The sequence below is a fragment of the Magnolia sinica genome, chromosome 13 (assembly GCF_029962835.1).
Source record: "Magnolia sinica isolate HGM2019 chromosome 13, MsV1, whole genome shotgun sequence".
NCBI lineage: Eukaryota > Viridiplantae > Streptophyta > Magnoliopsida > Magnoliales > Magnoliaceae > Magnolia > Magnolia sinica.
In genome coordinates, this window is record NC_080585.1 from 28,852,530 (window position 1) to 28,872,327 (window position 19,798).

The following is a 19,798-nucleotide window of genomic DNA, read 5'->3' on the forward strand; positions in this document are numbered from 1 at the left end:
TTATCATCAAACCTGTTCATCAAGTGTGAAAGCGAAAGAATCAGCCTGCTTCAAAACTTAGCCCAGTCACAGCATCGTGAACTTAAAGGTTTTAGCCGCAACTGTTGATTGTTGCCAGAGGTTTAGCCCATCTGAGTTCTATATCAGAGAGAGCTTTTTTATGTACCGTGAACATACGGACTAGCACCGGATGGATGGACTGATGTTGTTGTATCATGTTGACGACGGTACCTAAAAGCAACTAATTAAAGAGCTACAAGTGTCATTACACATGAAGAAATAGCATGCAAAAAACTTTTTAAAAAATATATTTTGAGCACTTTTTATGAAACTATAGCTGGTGTTAAACTGGATGGATACATCAGCCAGTGACAGGCATAGCTGAGAAGACCAAGAGACAGAAAAGCGGGTCGAGGGAAGAGAAGCCATCAGAGGGACACGTGTCGAGAAAATATAAAAAGATATAAAAGACTAAATGTAACGACCGCTTTCAGCTGCTATAACTGTTGAATTAAGAGAGAAACAGCCAGATGGCACAACAAAAATCTATAAATTATAAGAAGTTTAACAAAGAAAGACATCTCATACAAATCCAACAAATTTAGTCAAATTTATCTTATTTTATCTTAACATAATTAGTAGCCTTAGATCTATCTTAGGAGTAATGTTAATTTTTTAGTTGTAATCCAAGTCTACATTCCTATGTTGGATTATATCTGTTCTCAATACGAGTTCTTCATTTAGAAAAGGTTCTTGTAGTTGCTCCTCGACCGGCTGTGAGTATTTCTCTCTTTCTATTTGCAACCAAGTAGTAACAAAGTAATTGTATACCGAATGTATGATGTGATTCACCTATGTACGTAGTGCTTTATGAAAATCGGAGTTGTGTCGTACAATGATCACGGATGGCTGAGTCTTGCCTTGAGTTCGGGGTGGAATTAGCATATTCGCAATACAGTCGAGGGTTGCATGGTCAACTGACTCTCCTAGTAGAAAGCTTTCATTCTTTCTGATAGATAACGAATCTGTGAATCACTACACATAAGATTTTGATCAATTCAATTGTTAGTTGCCATCGGCCGAGGGAAATCCTCGCTCTAATACCACGACGCGGGGGAAGACGTGATGAGGTCGATCATTGTCTTTCTCAATCGATAACTACCTTGAATCCATAAGGCTCTCTTAAATCCATAAGAAAAAATCTCGAATCCCTGAGAATAAAAAAGAAAACTTCTAAGAAATTATTATTTCTTTTAAATTAATAAATAATTGAATTATAAAAAATGAGTTTTAACCTCTTTAAATAACCCAAAACAAATTCTAAAAACATAATCAAATAGTCCTAATCAAATTAGAAAACAAATTTAGTAAATATGCAAATTTTCTTCGCTTGTCGACTTGTCATCGATTGGTTGGTTCGATAGGTCGAAACAACCTTAAAGTATCTAGAAACTTAGGTAAGAGATTATGTGATTTTCAATCCGTTGACCTATGAATGGTATGTTGACTTATTGAACAGTTCCATCGACTTGTTGAATAGACCCGTGAACAATATTTTGACCTATCTAAACTAGTAGAAATTAATCCAACAAGCAATTTGAAATTTCTTGCAAAATATAGACCCGTCGACTTGTCGAACCATATTGAAATTTTGTCAATTTCTTTTTAGGCTTCTTCTATTCCATGTGCGTTGGGGACATGACATACCTGACTAGATATACAAAATCTCATCGAGGTGGCTCCTATAGTAAGGGTAACGCCCACTAAGCGGCACCAAATCCGTGCCCATAACTTACAGGGCTCTTAGTTGCAATTATTATTATTTTTTTTCATTTGGATAGTCTAATGGGTTCATCTAAACAGTCTATTCTCTCAATAACACTTTTTATGGACTAACATAGAGAAATTTCCTGGTCAAATGATCCAATCGATCCTTTATTTGGCCTTATTTTCTCTAGCTATGCATTTTGAAAGCCATGGATGTGATGGCTATAACTGCATAACAAAAGTGATTCTTTGTAATAAGAAGGAACCATAATGGGTCCTAACAAATAGATGGACCGAATTGTTGACTGGATCGGTTTTTGTATAAACAACTTTGACCGTAGATATTAAAATCCTTTGGTCCAGTGGTTAGTATTTGTTACATTGGTACGATGTTTACATCTTAGCTCCTGAAATGTTTTAGATTATAATAAGTGGTCTAGATTAATGTGTTGGACTGTTTAAGGTTGCAACACAACTAGGACCAGCATTGGAGCATTTCTCTGTTACCTTGGGACGTGGATTGCTAGTTCCCCGCCTACATGAAGTTCCTGTAGTCGGAATTTCTCACAGATGCCTGCGAAAAATCCACTCCTTCCATCAGTACATCAACAGGAGTCTAAAAGACAAGCAAATCTAAAACTCATGTGCGTTACACCGAACAAAACAGTAAAATGTAGGTGCAACTACATGGGAAGGAGGTTGCCTCCTACGCTAAAAGAAATTGGCCTTTTATTGATGAACTTATTACCGACGAAACTTATTTCGTCGGTAAATATGACTTTTCAAAAAATTTCCACCACGACTAAATATGTTCCCGCCACCATTTACAACGACAGCCCGGAAACTTTTACTGACAAAATTATTAATCGTCGGTGAAAACAATTTTCCCGACGATTTCATTCGTCGGTAAATGTAATTTTTCTGGACAAATCAAATAGTTCGTCAGAAAATATCAGAGATGCTATTTTTACCGACGTTATACAATATCGTCGGTAAAAGTAGCTTTTTACCGACGAATGAAATCCTCGGTAAACATAACTTTCCTCGACGAAAGCATATTTCATTGGCAAAAGATTCCCGTCACACCAAAATATATTCCCACCCGATGAGGAGAGGCTAATTTTACTGACGTTATACAATATCGTCGGTAAATGTACTTTTTACTGATGAAAAAAATCATCAGTAAAGGTAGCATATGATTTCACTTTTTACGGTTGACCATGGATGTTGAATTATAGTTTTTGTTTTTGATATAGTTAATAAGTATATTTGGATCTAAGATTATTTTTAACAATTGATTGAATGTAATATATATATACACACACACACACACACACACACACACACATCAAATGAGTGGAAATTTATTTTTTTAATTAAAAGTAATATTTAAATGATCTGTAATATCACATGAAAAAGAATATTGAGAAGTTTAAAATTTTAACAATGTATGAGAAAATTTTGAAAACAAAATGATGCTTTTAAAGAAAAAAAAAAATCAGCATTTTGAAATTTTTTAGAAAAAAAATAAAATATGAGAAAATTTTTGAGATTTTGAAAACAAAAATTCAGAATTTGTATTTTAATTGTTTTTTTGAAAAATTTTATAATAAAATTGATATTTTGTTAAAAGCTTTCAAAGAAAAATTAAGAGTAAAAAATTATACATTTTGAAAAAAAATGTTATTTTTAAATGGAAATTGAAATTTATTTGTGAAAAAAAAAAATTGTTTTACCAACGAAATATATCATGTTTCCTACCAAAAGCAACATGTTTTGCCGACAATTTTTTTCAACAGTATTTGTTTACCATTGCCGACGAAGTAATATTTTGTCGGGAAAAACCTTTAGTCACAATCTTATCGTGACGATCTTTTTGATGACATATTTCGTCGGTAATAATTATTACCGACGAAAAAAGATAAAATAACGGCGAATTATGTCGTCGGTAAAAGAACAATTTCCTATAATGCTACTGTCGTCACTCGTCTCTAGCCTCAAATGGATAGATTTGTGTGGAAGCCCGCCATGATGTATCTGTTTATCCATACCGACCATCCCTTTTCTCATGTTATTTTAAGGTATGATACCAAAAATGAGGCAAATCCAATGCTCAAGTGAAAACGTAAAAAACTTAGTTTGATACGCAAACTTTTGTAGCCATACAAATGTTTTAATGATGGTCACTAAATACTGTTGCCTCTCATATGGCCATCTTGAGTTTTGGATCTACCAGATTTTTTCGTCTCTTATCCTAAGGTGATCTGGAAAAATAGGGAGTGGATTTCTCACAAACATCACAGTGGGCCCCATCTAGCATCCCAGTGCAGGAATTGTAAGGTTATTAATTTAGCACATCTGTAATTCCTACCAATGGTCCACTAAGCACAAACAGCATGTACGTCAGTCCACAAATTTCTCTTGAAGGTTTTATTTTCTTTTTATTTTCTGAAATTTATTTAAACTTTTATCTTTTTTTTTTTCATTACTGAAATTTAACGAGACTCGGCTGAGTTAAATCATTCGATTCTTGACTCATTGTTTGATGGAGCCAAATCTGACACAAGTTTATACAGTGGGTATATCTTTCAAATAGTGAGAAAATCATGTAATGGCCCACCTTTAATGCTCTGTGGGCCATACTATGATATCATGTGCTTTATCCGCGCAGTTCATCTCTTTGGTAAGGTCATTTTAGGGCATGAAATTAAAAATGAGTCGGATCCACATCTCAGGTGGACCATACCAAAGGAAACATTGGTGATTGAACACTTACCATTAAAAACCTACCTGGGCCCCACTGTAATGTTTATTTGACATCCAATTTATCTATGAGATCACGTAGACTTGGATGAAGGGAAATCATAAATATAAGCTTGATTGAAATTTTTGCAGCCCCTGTGAGGTTTTAATGGTGTCCATTCAATGACCACTATTTCTTGTGGTGTGGTCCCCCGATTTGGATCTGCCTTATTTTTTTGGCTAATGCCCTAAAATGATCTGAAAAAATTGAATGTATGGCATGGATATACAATGAAATGCATGCATCTAAGTGGGCCCACTGCCAGGGTCTGCGCACCTGGCTGGTGCACAACTTGTCTTCAGTAAACGATGGATTATCTTTTGGCAAGGCTTTCTTGGGAACTTCCCGCCACAGGAGCTGCTGGCCCCACCGTGATTTTTGTGTGACCTCTACCGTCCATCTATATTTGCTGGGTCTACCTGATGTTTATATACAATCCATTGCGTTCATAAGGTCGTCCTTATTGGGGATAAACTGAAAATACAAAAATATTAACCTGATCAAAACCTATGGCCCAACGATTGTTTCAACAGTGGAGGTTTAATTCTCGTTGTTTCCTGTTGTTGCCCACTTTTGTTTTGAATATATCTCATTTTTAGGCCTATTTACTAACATAATTTGGCAAAACAGATGACCAAAGTAGATTTCTCACTAACATCACCGTGGCCCCACCTATTTTTGGGTCAACAATTCACTGCAAAAGGCTTTTGTAGGCAATCCCGTCGAGGGGAGAGTGGCTTAGGATACGACCGGGAACCATCCAAGTGGATGATACATTGACTATAGGGCCCACCTTGCTGTATGAATTGTACATCCACGCTGTCTATCGTTTTGGCCAAGTTATTGTAGGGCATGGTTCCAGAAATGAAGTAAATAGAAATTTTAGGCAGACCACGCCACATGAAACAATTGTCATTAGATACTCATCATTTAAAACTTCCTAAGGTCCATCCTAATATTTATTAACCATCATATCTACTGATAAGGTAACGTAGATCTAGATGAAAAGGGAAAAAAAAAAAAAAAAAAACAAATATGTTTTTTGGGATTAAGGGCAACAAGGGGTTTTATACCTGATGGACCGTGTGGATCTCATGCATGTGAAGCTGTTTCCCTTGTAGAATCAAGGAAGAGTTTTTCAAGAATTAAGACTAATTTCCCAATGTCAATGAGTAGGAGGTCAGGACCATAAAATCAATTTAATTACAATGACATGACATGATGTAACACCATGCAATTTTTAATACTGGAGTGTTACGGTGTAACCTTAGTATTAATACTAACTCGGTGCGATGCTTATATATATCTTAGCCCTTGAAATTTTTATGGAATAGAATGAGCTGTCTAGATTAATGCGTTGGACTGTCTAAGGTCCGAACCCCCCGCTAAGAGCACTTAGGAGCGGATTTGGTGAGACGCAGGATCCACCACGACGGGTGGGACCTCTGACTGTGGGACTCATAGTGATGCATGTGCCTTGAATCCACACTGTCCAACCACTTTGAAAGCTTATTTTAGGGTGTAATCCTGAAAAAAATGAAGCAGATCCAAATCTTATGTGAGCACAATAGAAAACAATAGTGATTGAATCCCTACCATTAAAAATTTTATACGAGCCACCGGAATCTTTATTTGCCATCTAATCCGTTGATGATGTCACAAAAATCTGGATGAAGAGACCACACAAGGGTATAAAATCTAAAGCTTCAGAGATCACATGATACAATCCATTTTTTATTTGGCCTTAGTTTCTCTGGCCATCTACTTTCAAAGCTATGGATCTGATGGTTACGATTGCTTGACAAAAGTGATTCTTTTAAATAACAAGCAATCCATAACTAGACCCCAACAAATAGAAGGCTCAAATTGTGGCCGGCCGGAATTTTTTTTATGTAAACAGCCTTGATCGTCGATTTTAAATTCCTTTGGTCAAATGGATGTGTCTTTAGATTAGTGTGATCCTTACATGTTAGACTTTGAAATGTCTATGGAATATAATGAATGGTCTAGATTAATGTTTTGGACTGTCTAAGGTCCCAACGCCACTTGAGAGCCGATTAAGTTAGACATCGGTGGATCTGGGGCGGCTGGGACCTCTGACTATGGGCTTATAGTGATGTATGTGCGCCCGAAATGTTTATTTGCCATCTAACCCGTTGATGATGTCACAAAAATCTGGATGAAGAGACCACACAAGGGTATAAAATCTAAAGCTTTAGAGATCACATGATACAATCCATTTTTTATTTGGCCTTAGTTTCTGTGGCCATCTACTTTCAAAGCTATGGATCTAATGGTTATGATTACTTGACAAAAGTGATTCTTTTAAATAACAAGCAATCCATAACTAGACCCCAACAAATAGAAGGCTCAAATTGTGGCCGGTTGGAACTTTTTTTTATGTAAACAGCCTTGACTGTTGATTTTAAATTCCTTTGGTCAAATGGATGTGTTTTTAGATTAGTGTGATCCTTACATGTTAGACTTCAAAATGTCTACGGAATATAATGAATGTTCTAGATTAATGTTTTGGACTGTCTAAGGTCCCAATGCCACTTGAGAGCCGATTAAGTTAGACATAGGTGGATCTGGGGCGGCTGGGACCTCTAACTGTGGGCTTATAGTGATGTATGTGCGCCCAGAATGTTTATTTGCCATCTAACCCGTTGATGATGTCATAAAAATCTAGATGAAGAGACCACACAAGGGTATAAAATCTAAAGCTTCAGAGATCACATGATACACTCCTTTTTTTTATTTGGCCTTAGTTTCTGTGGCCATCTACTTTCAAAGCTATGGATCTAATGGTTACGATTGCTTGACAAAAGTGATTCTTTTAAATAACAAGCAATCCATAACTAGACCCCAACAAATAGAAGGCTCAAATTGTGGCCTGCCGGAACTTTTTTTATGTAAACAACCTTGACTGTCGATTTTAAATTCCTTTGGTCAAATGGATGTGTTTTTAGATTAGTGTGATCCTTACATGTTAACTTTGAAATGTCTACGGAATATACTGAACGGTCTAGATTAATGTTTTGGACTGTGTAAGGTCCCAACGTCACTTAAGAGCCGATTAAGTTAGACATCGGTACATCGGTGGATCTGGGGGGGCGGATTCTGACCCCCCCTCTTTTGTTAGCTTGTTAGTACACCCTCTGTCAGATCACACTTCACTGTTAGCCACCCCCACTAGGGAATGGATCCCAAGACCTCCATGATGAAACGAGGTATCTTTCACTCAGTCTACCACGGGTGCCGTTTGTGCCTTAAATCCATAATGTCCAACTGTTTTGAAAGCTCATTTTAGGGAACGAGACCAAAAAATGAAGCAGATCCAAATCTTATATGGACCATACCATAGTATAGGAAACAATAGTGATTGTATCCCCACCATTGAAAATTTTGTGGGGCCACTGGAATGTTTATTTGCCATCCAACCCGTTGATGATGTCACAAAAAACCTGGACGAAAGAGAACACGCAAGGGTATAAAATCTAAAGCTTAAAATGAGAAGCTAAACTCACTATCACGTCATACCACCATCACATTATTGGGAAATGTCCGAGTGTTTCTCGGAGCACTTGTTAGTTATATTGCTCCTAGTTGTATTCTTTGATCACTTGGACGGTCAAATCAATCAATCTAAAACATCTGTTTACTCTATAACACATTTTCTAGACTAACATATATAAATTTTCTTGTCACATGGAACAATCCATTTTTTATTTGGCCTTAGTTTCTCTGGCCATCAACTTTCAAAGCTATGGATCTGATGGTTACAATTGCCTAACAATAGTGATTCTTTTAAATAACAAGCAATCCATACCAGACCCCAACAAATAGAAGGCTCAAATTGTGGCCGGCAGGAACCGTTTTTATGTAAACAACCTTCATTGTCAATTTTAAATTCCTTCAGTCAACTGGATGTGTTTTTAGATTGGTGTGATCTTTACGTGTTAGACTTTGAAATGTCTATATATGGAATATAGTGAACGGTCTAGATTAATGTGTTGGACTGTCTAAGGTCCCAACGCCACTAAGAGCATTTGGGAGCCGATTAGGTTAGACACCTGATGGATCCAGGGCAGCTGGGACCTCTGACCGTGGGCTTATAGTGATGTATGTGCCTTAAATCCAGTGTCCAACCGTTTTGAAAGCTCATTTTAGTGAATGATCCCAAAAAATGAAGCTCATATGGACCATACCATACTATAGGAAATAATAGTGATTGAATCCCTACCATTAAAAACTTCACGGGACCACTGGAATGTTTATTTGCTATCCAACCCGATGATGATGTCACAAAAAAGTCTACAAAAATATCATCCTGTTGATCCAAAATTTTTGGGGCCAACGAGAAGTTTTTAGTGGTCGATTACCACTATTTCCTGTATTATGGTCCACATGAGATTTGCATCTTCCTTATTTTTACGAATACAAGGCGTGGGTGTAGTCACATACACAAGTGGCCCCAGAGTCAGGCATTTGGGGTCTCACCTAATCCGCTCCCCGAGCACTTACAACGTGTAGTGCTTCGAGAGCAGTTTAAACAAATTAAAGAAGTATTACAGTGCCGTCCGAGCACTATGTAAGTTATAGTTCTCCTAGTTGCGCCAGGACATTTGGACCATCTGATCCATTGATCTAAACCGTTCCGTAGGTCCAATGCACATTCTTCCATTGATCTAAATGGTTCAATAAATCCAGTGCACATTTCCTGAGCCACCCAAAAATATCACACTCATCTGAATAATATTAGCTATTTGATCAAATGGATTTTGATATGGATGGTCAAGATTTTTTACACGAAAAAGATCTTAACAACAAGTTGATCTTCTATTTTATGTGAACCATCATATATATATATATATATATATATATATATATATATATATATATATATATATATATATAGTTCTTAGGAATCACTTTTGTTAGGAAATTACAATCATCCGTCAATGCTTGAAAACAATGGCTATACCAAATAAGGCAATGATGTAATGTATCATCCGATCAGTGATATTTTTGAATGATATCCTCTGAACTGTTGTTTTTGAATTAATGTACAGTTTGGCTCGACTGATTGTCCATGTGAACCAATGCAACTAGGAGCAATACAATTTACAGTGCTTTTCTCAAATGATCATCTTACTTTTTACTAAAAGCTGTGGAAATAAGAAACTTCAAAAGCAAAAACAGAGTAGTGAGAGTTCTATCGTACTATCTACTCTCAACCCTTCCATACATTTTAACATTTCTCATTTTCTCATCCACAGTCATGGATTCCATCATATCTCGGCTGTTGGATCCCATCACTCAACGCATAGGACATGTCAACCTCCAAGAAAATGTGGACTCCCTGAAGAACGCCATGAACGAATTGAAATGTGTAAGGGACGACGTGAAGACAAGGCTGGAAGTTGCCGAACGGCAGAAACTCAAACGCACACACGATGTGCGCTGGTGGCTAGAAAAAGTAGAATCCATTGAAAGAGAAGTGAATGCCATGGTAGAAGAATCTAAGAAAGTGACGAGAACGAGTTGGTCTGGCTACCAGCTCTGCAAGAAGGTGGTGATGAAGCTGGACGACGTAGTCAAGTTGAAGAGCAAAGGTGAGTCCTTCAGGGAGGTGGCATACAAGCCGCTTCCCGATGCCATTGAAGAGATGCCTAGCACATCAGCTGTGGGCAGAGACTTAGTGTTGGAGAAGGTTCTAAATTGGATTGACGAAGGGAAAGGGGGAGTAATTGGAATATATGGAATGGGGGGAGTGGGGAAAACAACCCTCCTGAATGATATCAACAACAAATTCCTTAAAAGAAATCATGATTTCCATGTCGTGATTTGGGTGGTGGTGTCGAAAGAATTGAATGAGGGAAAGATTCAGATGGATATTGGCAAGCGATTGGGCTTGCGTTGGGCAGAGAATGAAAGCTACAGGGAGACACGGGCTCATGACATTCGCAAGGTCTTGAGCAGTAAGAAATTCATTCTATTGTTGGATGATGTTTGGGAATCATTCGATCTACAGAAGGTCGGAATTCCTCATCCAAGCAGCCAAAACATGAGCAAGGTCGTTTTCACTACACGATTTGAGGACGTCTGTGGCCATATGACTGCCGACAAGAAGATCAAAGTAGAATGTCTCCCAGAGCAAGAAGCAATGGATCTATTTCGACGGAATGTTGGTGAAGAGGCCATGAAATACCATCCAGAGATACCGATCCTTGCCAAGAGCGTCGCTAAAGAGTGCAAGGGTCTGCCCCTTGCGCTCATCAACATTGGGCGGGCCATGGCATGTAAGAAGACACCACAGGAATGGAAGCATGCAATATCAGTTCTGAGCACAAGCAAGCCACCATCAGATATATCAGGTATGGATGATGAAATGCTTTTGCGTTTGAAATTCAGTTATGATAATCTCGGTGGTGACATGATTAAATCATGCTTCTTGTACTGCGCACTGTTTCCGGAGGACTACTCCATTCGCAAAGAACAACTTATAGATTACTGGATAGGTGAAGGATTCTTAGATGGGTGGGATGATGATCTTGATGAAGCACGTAACAAGGGACATGATATCATTGGAAGATTAAAGGCTGTGTGCTTGTTAGAGAATGGTTCAGATGAAAAAACAGAGGTGAAGTTCCATGACGTGATACGTGATCTAGCGTTATGGATAGCTTCCGAGTGTGGGAAGAAGAAGAACAGGTTTTTGGTGCGAGCAGGCATTGGACTGAGGCATGCACCGGACGTCGAAAGGTGGAAGGAGGCCGACAGGATATCTCTAATGAATAATTACATAAAAGAAATAACAGAGACACCTCAATGCCCCAACCTATTTACCTTGATGCTCCAAATGAATTCGCATTTTGAAAACGTCCACACTGATTTTTTTCAATTCATGCCTGTTCTTAAGGTCTTAGATCTTTCACATTCATCTATTAAGGAGCTTCCTGTAGGGATGGGTAACTTGGCAGAGCTACGATATCTCAATTTATCATGCACATGCATTGAATCATTGCCTAAAGAGATAGGAAATCTGACGAAGCTGAAGCACTTGGACTTGGAATCAACAGATTGTTTGCAGATAATTCCTCGCGGGGCAATCTCTAGGCTTTCTGAGTTAATTGTGATGAACCTAAATCAAAGTTATTCAAAATGGGAAGAGGGAAGTGGTGGATGTAATATGACTGAGTTGGTAGGCTTGAAACGTTTAACCCATCTTCAAATCTGCATAGAAACTCTGGAAGCTCTTGAAAGGTTGCTGAGCTCTAACCAACTGAGGAATGCTACTAGGTTTCTACAATTGAAAGGATGCGAGGGACTGACTACATCCGCCCAACTATTATACTCTTTTTCAGCAATGAAGAGTCTTAAAGGACTTTCTATTCAATCTTGTGATATGTTGAAGGAGGTGATGATTGGTGCTGATGGAGAGAGAGATGATGATTATCTTGTTTATTGCCTAGAATCACTCGAACTTGACCGTCTTCCCGTCTTAAATTACATTCATGTGGGCCGTGGATGCTTCCGGAGCTTTCGCAGTATATATATTTGGAATTGTTTCGAGTTGAAGAAAATTCATTATTTACTGCAACTTAAGAATCTTGAAACAATCGAAATAATAGATTGCCCTGTACTAGAAGAAGTAATAAACACAGCTGCTGACGATGAAGTGGGAGAGAAAGGGCTAATGCAGCTCAAAGCTATAAAGTTATGGTACCTTCCAGAACTAAGTAGCATATGTAGCTATGCACTGCATTTTCCTTCCTTGGAGGTACTCAACGTGATGCACTGCCCAAAGTTGAAGAAGCTTCCTCTTCATGTTGATCAGAATTCTCTAAGGCTTATACGTGGTGAAAAAGATTGGTGGGATGCATTAGTGTGGGAATCAGATTACATCAAGTCCTATTTTCTTCCCTTTTTCAAGGAATGGTGAGAGTTATTGTAAAGGTAGAAATCTTTTTAGGAGTATTTCATAAATGAAGTGTACATTTTGTTATTAACGTAATACCTGATACCTGTTCCATATGATATTAAATTAATTTCTCATGAGATGGCTCACCACATTAGCTTACTACTTTAGTTCTCCAAACTTGGCTGTCTCGCACTAAAAACAAAGAGAAAATGGGTTGGTCCTTCCAGGCGTGAGATGTATTATATAACTCTTGAGATTTTTTAAGTTCATTCCATCAGTTAATGGATATGCCCCCACATACGCAGGCATGATGAACAGTTGCAATATCCAAACCACTCATCAGAAGGGTACCACTAGCCCAAGAATCACGTACGTCAGTCCACTAGTCAAGCTAACCACAAATACGTGAAAAAGAAAAAAGAAGTAAATTTAAACTTGTAAGTGCTGATTCTCATTTAGGATAGGTAGTAGTCGATTTCATAAATGTTCATGATCAGGAGAAACGGGCTGGAAGGCCCAAACCAGGACAATGCCCCTACCTCTTAACCTTGCTGCTCCAAAGGAATGGGTATGTTACAAAGTTCCACACTGGTTTTGTTCAGTTCATGCCTCTTCTTAGGGTCTTGGATCTGTCATGGTCACGGATAGTAGAGCTTCCTGCAGTGATCGGTAACTTGGCAGAGCTACGATATCTCAATATATCAGGCACAGGGATCTCATCATTGCCTGAAGAGATAGGAAATCTGGTAAAGCTGAAGCACTTGGACATGGAGTATGCAAGTGATTTGCACACAATTCCTCGAGGAGCAATCTCCAGGCTTTCTGACTTAAGAGTAATGAACCTATATTATAGTTATTCAAAGTGGGAAGAAGGGAGTGAGGAATTAAATATGAGTGAGTTGGAAAGCGTGGATCGTTTAAACCATCTTATTCTCACCTTATCAAATGTGCATGCTCTTGAAAGGTTGCTCTGCTCTAGCAAGCTACGGAACGTGACTCGATATCTGTATCTGACAGATCTGACTATCTCCAACCAACTATCATCCCTTTTTACTGCAATGAAAAGTCTTCAACTGCTTTACTTTTACGGTTGCAATGGGTTGGTGGAGGTGACGATTAGTGGGTGTGCGAAGAAGGATGATGATTATCCTGTTTCGAGCCTAGAAAGGCTCATCCTTGATAATCTCCCTGACTTAAATTGCATTCGGGTGGGCGGGGGATGCTTCAGAAACCTTCACACCATAACGATTGGGCAGTGTTCCAAGTTGAAGAAAATTTATGGTTTACTAAAACTTGAATGTCTTGAAATAATTCATATATATCGTTGCGGTGAGCTAGAAGAAGTAATAGGCAGTGACATTCCTGATAATGAAGTTGGAGCTAAAGGGCTAAAGCAACTAAAACGTATAGAACTCTGGAACCTTCAAGAACTAACGAGCATCTGGAGCTCTGCACTGCATTTTACTTCCTTGGAGAAAATCGAGGTCATTAATTGCCCAAAGTTGAAAAAGCTCCCTCCTCTCCCTACCGCACACAATTCTCTAAGGAAGATACGTGGTGAGAAAGAATGGTGGGATACTTTAGAGTGGGAAGAAGATGGCATCAAGTCCTATTTTCTTCCTTTTTTCCATGAAGATGGGTACACAGTATTTGTCAAAGCAGAAATCCTTTCTAATAGTTATTTCTTAGGATGTTAGAGTAATTTTAGAAAGGAGTCTGAATTTTTCTTAGATCCAGTGTGCTATGTATTTTTATGAGTTTAATATGTAATATGTGTGCCATTGTACCACATGATATTATATTAATTTCTTATGTTGGCGATTCTACGCATGAGGTGTATTATAACTCTTGAGCATTGTTTACGCCTTTGTACAAGTGAGCTAATTTACATGCTACCACATATACCAGCACAAAGAGCCCCTTTTTGTGTTGACCCAACGGAGTAAAGAACGAGCAACTGTGCATTTTATTCCAAGTATGCATTTACTTTGGGTCCCACTTGATGAGTGGATTGGCCTGATTCTTGTGCTAGGTATGGTGGGGCCAATTAGCTGGATAGGTTGGATGTCATACCCTTACAACACGAGGGCAACACACAGGACATTGGTGTCCAACTTGTTATGTTAGATCTACTTAATTAAAAATGCTTTATTTGCGAAATTGACGCAAGGAAAGATGTGATGAAGTTGATTACCATCTTTCTCGATTAATAAACATCTTAAATTCACAAGGTATTCTTAAATTCATAACAAAATTTTCTTGAATCCATGAGAGAAATAATGTAATTATCAGAATTTTAATTAATAGATTCTTCAAAAATAAATAAATTTAGCATGATTAAATAACCATAAACAAATCCTAAAATATAATTAAAAGAGTCCTAATTAAATAAGGAAACAAATTCTGAAAATCATAGAAAATTTTGTCATGTCATCGACTCAAAAGTCGATCGGTCGAACGGGCTCAAGAACGTCCAGAGACTAAAACTAAAAATTCTATGAATTTTGAACTATAACTGATTGGTCAACTTGTTGAATAGGGCTTTCATTCTGTCAACCAGATTTGTTGACCTGTCGAAACTAACAAAAATTGCCCAACGATCAATCTGGAGTTTCTGGGGGGATTTTGACATGTCAACCTGATCGGTTGATTGGTCGAATTATGCTGAATTTTGTCAAAAAAATTTTGGGCTACTTATGATACATGTGTGTTAGGTACGTGCTTAATCTACATTATCCTACATCAAAAATAAAATGTGCTGAAAAAATAGCAGATTCATGCATATAGAAAAAGGAAGGATTAACAAGATGCAGCAAGAGGAGTTGCAGAGCAATTGTGCAAGTGGAGTTATTTGATACTCTAGCAGAGTATTACCCTTTATATGCATGCATCTATAACTTCTACAGAACATATATAAGCTTTGATGAGCCCATATGTCGTGTGCAATAAAACTTATGCCACATATATACGTGCCAGCATGGCACGATAGATCCAAGATCCAACCCGTCCATCAGAGGGGCACCACTGTATTGATCCCTAGACCAAGTGTTAGGTTGTCCCACTGGTCAGGTGGTCCACAGTTTTTAAGACAAACGTGCACCTTTAGAAAAATTGGATGAAGCTTTCTAACCCATCCACAATTTTCAAATATTGGACCCACATGCTGATTAGACTAGATTTTATTTTTGGAAAAATAAATATAAGGTATGACCAACCTGAGGGATGGATTAGTATTCTAGCGCCTACGTGCCATGCTGGCAGATGTGGAGCATGTGCACAAGCTTTATTATATACACGTGTGCATTTAATGGATAGACTCAATACGAATCCGCTGGAATGAGTCCCTGACCCCGTCATACAACTCTTGTTTTCAAACTAAATACATGAAAAATAAAATAAAAATAAAAATAATCGAAGAGCCAATCTCATCTCTCGGAGCTAGTTATGTTTTATTTTGGATATTTTTATCAATTTAACTTTATTCAAAAATATTTAAATGCATTAAATATTATAAATTTAATTGTAAAAATAAATAAATAAATAAATAAAAATCGAGTCAGGCAACTACAGACTCATCCAGTCTTCCAGTTGGCCCAACCTGACTAACAATTGAGTCGAGTAGAGTTTTCGGGTTTTTGAACTATAGTCACCTCCGACTCAACTTAGGGCTGAATGAGTCACCGAATCTTTTAACGGGGTCAGTGGGCTCCAGGTTTGGCCCATTGGGTTTCGGAGCTGGGGTTTATAGCTAGTAGAGGTAGGTGGGCCAGGTATGGGCTTGATTTTGAAGCAAATTGGTAAATGATCCTGTCTATTGAAGCCATGCCAGAGCAGTCTTGTCCCTAAATTCAATGGCCCAGTTAAGTGATGGGTTGGGCCTGTCCCTAATACTTAGGCCTGATCATTAATCAGATAGGGTCACGCTGATCATGATGCATTCATCTTAGAAAGAAGGAATAGTAGGTCTTGCTCATCAACATGTAGATAGATTTTTATTTTTTCTTTCGAATATGATTTATTCTACACAAGATTCTTTACATCTTGGCATCATGTTTTGATTATCCAAACCATTCCTTTAGTGGGTTGTGGCACGGATGGAGAAATTTCCTATATAATAGATGATTAAGAGAAATATATATATATATATATATATATATATATATAGAAAAGGCCCACATCAATGGAAGAATTGTCCAATGCTGAAGTTTTAGGATCTTCCATTATGGGATATCTTAGGGTACGCTCCTCTGTAATGGACCTGGTGCAGAGCAGCAGCAGCTGATGCATTAAATGGGAGGCTAACTGTTATTTCAATGCACAAAAATTATTAACCATAAATAAACATGTATAAATATTAACAGAGATTAATGACAAATTACGAGATCAGAAATACACAAAATATAATAGAAGTAAAGCTCCAGTATCAAAGAACGAATGAAATGATAAGAAGATAGTGTCAACAAACTTAGTGGAAGCACGGATCTATATCGCTTTACTGGAAATTATTCGCATCCACTTGATGACATAGATGACCGATTCGGATCTCCTGCAATAAATAATAATAAATAAATAAATAAATAAAAACTTTGGGATACAATTACCAATGGGCTAGTAACAGCACACTCAAACACCAAGTGATTGATGCTCATACATTCACTTTTTTATAAAAGGGAAAAAACATTGGAGAATTTTTAAAGAACAAAGAGAAAGACCTCTTTTGGAAAAGATATTAGAGCGGCTAATGGTTTGCTAAGTTTTTTTTCTCCAAAATGCTATATATAGTAATCATATGTATTATGTGGCGGACACCTTACGCTAAGGTATCAGCCAATGTAAACATTAGTTTTACAAACTGTTACAAAAATGTTGCAAAAAAATGTCACATATTGTAGCAATAGACTCAATCAAAGAAAAGAAAAAACAAAACAACAGCAAAGAAAAAGGAATCATGTATACAAACCCAAGACTCAATCAAAGAAAAGAAAAGACAAAACAACAGCAAAGAAAAAGGAATCATGTATACAAACCCAACCCAACCACACACGAAGTAACAAGCGCAAGCACGCATATATGGTTCATGGCATAACATTCTCAAAAGCTCAAATTTATCATATGCGTCTATACATAAAGGAGAAATAGTTTTCTCATATCTCCAATGTGGGGTTATTCCTACCAACAAAAAGCAAAGATAGTTCAAAGTACTTTTTGTTCAAACTTTCTCTCTTTTATTTAAATAAAAAATGAAAAATCATAGCATTATTAAACCAACACCAACTACTCTCTCTCTCTCTCTCTCTCTCTCTCTCTCTCTCTCTCTCTCTCTTATATTTCCCCATCTCTATAAATATAGTTTATATGGAAAAGGAAGTCATTAGTAGGGCTGAAAGTTGGGCGGGTTCAACCCGATTGACCTGTGACCGACCCAATTAACATTGGGTTGGGCTAGGGTAGGATATATTGGGTCCGATCTCAAGCTTGGGCTATACAAACACCAATCTGATAAACTTGGGTTGGGCTCGGGCAGGATATATCGAGTCCAATCTCAAGCTTGGGCTATACAAACACCAATCCGATAAAACTTGGGTTGGGCTCGAGTTGAGGTCTTGGGTTGCCCGACCCAACTCGAACCCGATCAATATATTAGTTACTTATAAATTATAATTAAGTGTGGATCGTTTGTGTCAAAGGCACACTAGTGATGTTGGGTCTCATTTGTCCACGTCGTGTCCAAGGACTCAAGCTAATAAGATATGCCGGATTTCTCTCTCCCAAATAGATTGTGTGCTATGCTACATGACTTTTAAAGAAGTAATGTCATATATTTTAGCTTGTTTTTTTAAAGAAAAAAAAATGAAGTTCTTTATAAATAATCATATATATATATATATATATATATATATATATATAAAATAAGTCCTATATTGAAATATAATAAACTAATGTAATAATGAAAATATTAGCACGTATACACCCGACCAACCTGATCAACCCCGACTGAGCCCGCCTGGGTTGGGCTTAGGTTGAGAATTCCCAACCCGAGACTGGGTTGTGTTGGGTTAGGGTTGAGGTATACGAACCTTGGGTTGGATTTGGGTTGAGCACCAACCCGAGCCAACCCGCCCGGCTTTCAGCCCTAGTCATTAGTACAATTTTCTTTTCTTTTGTGAGATATATTGATCATTGATGCGGTTCTTGTATGGGGGTGAATAAATCCTCAAGTCATATTTAAAATTTAGATTTTTAGTCCTAACGATACAAAACTTGTTAATGGCCTTGCAAGGATACATTGTATCAACGAAGCCCATGACCACTTGCCAAGTTAAGGCTAGTGGAAGTTGTAATGCGCATGAAACCTTTTTTCCCAATTGCCTTGGATCTTGGCTGTCGATGAGAATGTCCTTTACTTCATCCTACTTCAAAAGATGGTGAGGCAGCTTGTAATCAAAATGTCTCATTCCGGTGAACTAGACTAAGATGGGTGGGCCTCCCATCACCAACATGTGCGGCTGATGAGACTACCGATGAAAAACGTCAACGTAGATTGGCCAAAAAATAAACCCACGATGACTGAACTATCTGAACCGTTTAATCAAAGATCTTCGCATGTAGAACATGAACCACTGATCATTTTGTTTCTGATCACCATGTGTTAAGACCCAAGACGGGACGCTCAAAATTGTGCTATTTCACACTATAGTCAACGACTCCCTTAACACTGTGTAAGGTGTTGATTTATGTGGGCGAACATCAATAATGCATTTTTCTAGTACTTGGGGAAGATAGCTTATACAATATTGGAATGGGATTATTTTGGTAATGCCAAGAAATGATAATTCATATCGATTGATTTCATTTTCATGCCAGTCCTAGTGAGTTTAGAAATCCATCTAAATTTGGCGGGATGCGACTGGTGCAGGAACTAACTGCTGCAAGTCTGTCGGTGGGATCCCGTTTGAATTGCCACTTCCACTATCGAGAACGTTGTAGCCACATTTGTCTAGGAGTCTTACATAGTCCAACATCTGGATTGTTGATGGGCCAGGCCAGGCCCAACCCAGCATAGGCTGGGATTGGGCAGGAGTATCAGGCCTGCGGGCCAAGCTCAAGCTTAAAATTTAAGCTTGTTTCTGAATGGGTTGGTTTTGGACCATCTACAACAGCCCTCAGCCCGGCCTTACATATAATATATAGAAATCATCATTTATTCTTCATGTTACTGCTCCCACTTGATTAGGTTACCTAATTTTTCAAGTCTCCCATCACACTACAAGCTTCACCTCTTGGCCCTAGCTAAGAGGTTTAGC

The 19,798-nt window shown here is 37.9% G+C and overlaps 1 protein-coding gene across 3 annotated transcripts in view; it reads left to right on the top strand.

Moving 5' to 3' along the window:
• LOC131223389 (disease resistance protein RPS2-like) overlaps window positions 1-19,798 on the top strand; it is a 93,610-nt gene that overhangs the window by 3,632 nt on the left and 70,180 nt on the right. For 2 of the 3 annotated variants that reach the window (XM_058218794.1, XM_058218793.1), the window contains one exon: window positions 9,850-12,626. The exons of the other annotated variant lie outside the window; for it this stretch is intronic. In XM_058218794.1, the coding sequence (XP_058074777.1) occupies window positions 9,852-12,515 (2,664 nt within the window). In that variant the 5' untranslated portion in view covers window positions 9,850-9,851 and the 3' untranslated portion in view covers window positions 12,516-12,626. Of the gene's footprint in view, window positions 1-9,849; window positions 12,627-19,798 lie in introns of those variants that run through there. 3 annotated transcript variants of the gene reach the window in all.